The 5,634-nt window shown below is 35.4% G+C and overlaps 1 protein-coding gene across 1 annotated transcript; it reads right to left on the bottom strand.

Annotated features, from left to right (window-relative positions):
- Positions 1–214: 214 nt before the first annotated feature.
- Positions 215–5,007, bottom strand: LOC132307991 (metacaspase-5). The gene is made up of 2 exons (XM_059805923.1): positions 4,560–5,007; positions 215–1,366 (listed from the first exon to the last, which is right to left on the bottom strand). Exons 1-2 carry the CDS (start codon positions 4,903–4,905, stop codon positions 456–458), a joined length of 1,257 nt encoding a protein of 418 aa, XP_059661906.1. The 5' UTR covers positions 4,906–5,007; the 3' UTR covers positions 215–455.
- Positions 5,008–5,634: the final 627 nt, after the last annotated feature.

Here is a 5,634-nt window from a genome sequence, read left to right as displayed (position 1 = left end):
CCAGAATAGACAACCTAGCTTCCTTCTAAAGATGCATCCTAAATATCGAAGTAAAAAAAGAAATTCTATGCCGCGAAGTAGAATTATGCAGTCTTTCAAATATTGATATGTAATTATTGTGCCTTTAATACTTTTTTGTTTGGTAAATTATGACCGTAATAACATAAAGCATTAAAAATAAATAGAAATTGTACTGCATAATTCTGCTCAACTGTAACTAATAATAGTCGCAACACTGCATTATCATTCAATATGGCTGCATCAAAATTTATTTGCAATCAGTGAAAGTTCTCCAGTAGATTATCAGCCACCATCAAAGCAATACGAGCACTCCACACAAGTCTACAAACCCTATAAAATTATCAGACAATATCCACCAGAAACAATCACTCCACACACAACTTACAAAAACCTGGAATTATTACTTTATGCTTTACACCTTTAGACTTTCCATATCAGCACACAAAAGGGGCATCCACATGATGGTCACTGCAATAGAGGCCTGGACGCTGAGTGAAACCCTGCTTATTGAGCATCTTTCTGGCCTCAGAAACGAGCACCTCATTAGTGACATTACCATCTGTTTTAGCGATAATGATCTGAATTGCATTACTGAGAGCTCCATAGGCTTCGTCAGCATTGCCAGAAGGACTAGCATCAGCAGAAGTTTGGTCGGTTTGACAGCCGCTAATCAGAATGCCACCGTCAGGAAGTGCCCGCTTGCTTGATCCGGCATAAACCTCTTGCTTGCTGCCAACTTCTGTTTCCAAGGCAGGTTTTGCATAGCCCTCATCATTTTCAAGTTTCTGTTTGAGGAACTCCTGAGCTAGGTTTCCAACCATCCCAAAAAAACCACCACCTTCACCCTTGCCATCACCATCACCATGTTGGATTTTGTTCACGATGAATTTCATGAACTTCTTCACCTTAGGACTTGAATCTTCTCCAAAGATATCAAAAAGGGTCGGCCGCAGCTTCCCAACATCAATGTCATCCTTACCAGTTTTCTGCTTAAGTATCTCAATAACAGTTGAAATAGGCAGATCTCTGCTCTTGATATAGCCTCGATCACCATATTCTGCTTGGACTTCTCTGTCATAAACATCTTCCTCATTGTCATGGCCACGGTGGTGGCGCAATCCTAAAGGGAGGTGTATTCCACGAGACACGATTGCATCTTCCACGGTTCGATGCAAGAAGTTTTTGAGTCCAAAACCCGATTGCTGCTCCTCATCAGTATTCTTATGGCTCTCCCCAATCTGCTCTTTAGCCTCGTCAATGAGACCACCGCTGTGGCACGAATCTGACACAATAGTTATACGGCAACCATCTGGTACCAGGTCTACAAACTCCCTAAAATCGTCATCTGTACAGACACACTCCAAAATAAAATTAAAAATATGTTCTTTTTCTAGAAGATAATAAATATAAAAAAAATTCTTAAAAGGAACACAGAGTACAACAATCTGCTCCACTTGGTTCTCGGGAGGAATTGTGCAATTAGAGCATTTAACTTTCAGAGCATTAACAGCTTACTACGCACTTCCCTTCCTGCCTGTAAGCTCTCCTGCTATCATGTTTTATTCGCATCATCGCTTGTTATTGGCCTTTCCTAAACCTGTTCAATATTTTCAACTACTTCCAATACTGTGCATGAAAGTTTCACCTAAATATCATTCTATAGAGTACAAGACTTGCATACTATCACGTTTTATTTGCATAATTCATAGTTATTTTCCTTCCCTTCATTATTTTCAACTACTTTCAATAGGGTGCATGAATGATTAGCCTAAATATTGTGACTATCATCCTATAGTAAAAGTTATGTTCTCCTGCAATCATGTTATATTTGCATAATTGCTTGTTACATATGGAGAAGTGAATGTTAGAATCACATATGTTCCACAGAGTTCACTACTATCAGATATGTTCTCCTGCTATCGAAATAAGTCCTTGTTATGCCTGGAAAAGTGGATGCAGGTATATCACATTTGTTTCTTGGCGTTTATGATAATAATAATAATTAGTTTTATTTTTACTTTTTGGTCATTAAATCAATCTTAACTAACCGTAGCTGGTACTTCATTTATTTAGGTTGGGATGATTCCAATCATTTAATTTATTATTTTAATTAAGCCACAAGATTTGGATGGGCAACAAAAGTTCTCACCTGCTTAAACAATTGCTCCTAACATAATTGATTATCACAGATTCTATTAGAATGATTAAAATATATTTGCTAAGTTTTTAAACTTGTTATTACTATGTTCATGATTTTGAAAATTTCAAACAGATGGGTAAAACGAAAGAATTAAAAAAATGCTGGGAACAGAGAAAGTTTGAGAGAAGCTAGTGAATGGGATAACCAATGAAAAATAATCAAAGATCCTGTAACACTTCACATTTGTGGTCAAATGCATAAATTAGGCTTTGAGGAACTAGGTATCATTGATCCAAATTCCTTGAGTCAACTTCTACATCATAAATTTGTGACTCTGACAGCTTGCTGTCTCACAATTTATGATGTAATTATATCATTTGAAGTTATTTTTTACTTCAACCACCAGAAACAATGAATTGTAGAAGATTCTTTCCATACATCCATATAATTTGAATTTTTTCACACTATTTTACTATCAGAACACTAGAATCAACTAAAAACTAAAATAAAATACAACAAGCTCAATATGGTAATATTGCATTGGAACTTATTGATGGAACACAATTATCATCATCATCATCCTTACCTTAATCCCATATGAATGAGGTCAGCCACATGAATTCTCAAGTGAATTTCAAAAGAAGATGTAAAAGATATAAAAAGAAAAAACGAACTTCCTATACAAAAATCAACTAGAAGATCTAGAAGTTGACTCAAGGAATTTGGATCATGTGTTGGATGGAGAGACATGTTATAGAAGGTAATTCAATTAATAGAACAATTTATCATAATTAAAAGCAAGTGCCATCGTTTGATGCAGTGGTAAAAAATGTCAGGCTTCCAATGTGAGAACATAGGTTCGAGTATGAGGGTATGTCAAATTCCACCGGTTGGCCCTTCCAGTACCCTTCACTAATGGGATTACACTTAGTGATGACTTTTATAATTGGACACAAATTATAACAAATTCAACTTACTTGTTTTCAGGTAAATATTATCGAATTAACACATAATGATTCATGCTAAGATTTGGAACACAGAACCATTTAGGGTGTGTTCAGTTGCATAGAATTGGAGCCTTGGAATTGGAATTGGAATTGGAATTTGTGGAATTTGAGAAAAATAGTTGAGAAAAATGGACCAAAATTTTCTCAAATTCTACTAATTCCAATTCCAATTCTAAGACTCCAATTCCATGCACACCCTTAAAAGAATTATCAACTCCTAAAGAGATATCTAATCATTGACATGCTTCACTAATAATGCAGTTAATTGGGGGTTTAGCACATTGATATATAGATTTCCTAACAGCATGAATTAGACCCACAAAATTGGTGTTTTACTATATTTCACACATTATTATAACCATAGAACCAGATGAATCACTTGTCTCATCTACTATAGTATCAACAAACAGATGTAAAAACTTGTCAGATATTATTTATTTATTTATTTTTTAGTTTTTGGTAAAATTGAGGGTTTGGTATTGCATAGAAATGAAAGATCTCCCATAATTGAAATAAAAAAGTGACGGAGTGACAGATCTACAAAAAAATTATCATATGTTTTGCTTGGATGAGAAGAACTATAAGTTGACTCAAGGAATTTGGATCATGTGTTGGATGGAGAGACTGTGATAGAAGGTAATTCAATTAATAGAACATTTTATCACAATTAAAAGCAAGTGCCATCGTTTGATGCAGTGGTAAAAAAAATGTCAGGCTTCCAGCACCCTTCCAGCACCCTTGACTAACCGGATTAGACTTTTATAATTAAACACAAATAATAAAAAATTTAACTTACTTGTTTTCAGGTAAGTATTATCGAATTAACACAGGCAGATTCATGCTAAGATTTGGAGAACACAACCACTTAAAAGAATTCTCAACTCATAAGAGTTGAAACCCCTAAAGAGATATCTAATAATTGACATGCTTCAATAAAAATGCAGAATTGAGGGTTTAGCACATTGATATAGAGATCTCGTAACAGTATAAATTAGACCCACAAAATTGATGTTACTGTATTTCACACAATATTATGGCCATAGAACCCGATGAATCACTTGTCTTCCGATCAGGGAAAGTCATCTATTATAGTATCAACAAACAGATGTAAAAACTGTCATATATATATATATATATATATATATAGTTTAAAGATAGTTTTTGGTAAAATTGAGGGTTTGGTATTGCATAGAAATGAAAGATCTCTCATAATTGAAATAAAAAAGTGACGGAGTGACAGATCTAAGACGATCCAGAGAGATTTGGTAATCACAGTGGCAGACTGGAAAGTTTCATCAATTCGTATAATGTGCGTGTATGTATAATTGTGTGTATATATTAAAAAATTAGAAGATGAATTACTATATAAGAAAAGAAAAAGAAGAATTTACCTGTGATGAGGTTCATGTCAGTTGGGACGATGCACTCGTCGTAGCCGGTGTCATCGTCCTCGCCGGTCTCGGCGGGGAGGCGGGTGCCGTGGCCGCTATAGTGGACGAATAGGATGTCGCCGGGCTCCGCCGATCTGATGAGAGCGGTGAGAGTGTGGCGGATGTTGGCACCGGTGGGCTGTGTGTAGGAGTCGTCGGTGTCTATGAGGACAGTGATGTCGTCCTCCGAGAAGCCGTACCGGTCCACAAGGCAAGCGTACATCCTCTTCACGTCGTTGATGCATCCCTTCAGCTCTGCCTTCGTCCCCTGGTAGTTGCAACCTATCAGCACTGCCTTCTTTCCCATTTCTCTTCAACTTTCTCTCTCTACACTCTTTCTCTCTCTCTTTGATTTTCTCTGCTCGCCTCTCACTCTCTCGATCTTTCTCTAGATAAAAAGTCGTTGTAAAAAAGAAAGTTGGAAGACATTCCATGTAGACTTTTTGGACGTGACCGAAAGATATCGGCAGAGGAATAAATCGTGTAATTAGTGGCAATTGGTCTAATAACAAATTGCGTTTTATTTAATTTATTTAATAAATAAATCGTGTAACCTTGTGAATTTTAAAAAATTTTATTATGAAAGTATCCATTCTTTTTAATTTTATAAAAGGACCTCCTGTTCAAAAGTTTTTACTCTTTTTTAACACTCATATTTAATACTTATGAAGTCGCTGATGTCATACAATTAATATTAATAGAATGCCAATTTGCCCTTTATTAAAGACGGACCATTTTCTCACTCTCTTTCTTCTTCAACCTCTATGTCTATTTCAGCTTACCCTTTTACCTTAAAAAAAAAAAAAAAACCCCTCTATGTCTATTTCACCCCAAAAAATAACACATGCATTCACACACACACACACACACACGGTGGTTGTATTTGAATATTGGGTTTACTCATTTATGAACATTATATTTAGGTTCATATCTATTGAAAAAGACATTATATTTGGGTATAAATCTGTATATATATATATATACACACACACAATAGTTTTATATGAGATTGAATTTATTGAACACACACATACAC

Source organism: Cornus florida, unplaced genomic scaffold (genome assembly GCF_030987335.1).
Source record: "Cornus florida cultivar Cherokee Brave unplaced genomic scaffold, ASM3098733v1 CherokeeBrave_3.0.0_Hap2_Chr05, whole genome shotgun sequence".
NCBI lineage: Eukaryota > Viridiplantae > Streptophyta > Magnoliopsida > Cornales > Cornaceae > Cornus > Cornus florida.
Note: the sequence above shows the minus strand (reverse complement) of the source record. Positions and strands in the feature narration are given on the sequence as shown.

Coding starts and splice junctions, on each gene's coding strand:
- LOC132307991 (XM_059805923.1), bottom strand. CDS start 4,905: ATGGGAAAGAAGGCAGTGCTGATAGGTTGCAACTACCAGGGGACGAAG. Junction 1,367..4,559: donor TGACATGAACCTCATCACAG/GTAAATTCTTCT, acceptor GTGTCTGTACAG/ATGACGATTTTAGGGAGTTT.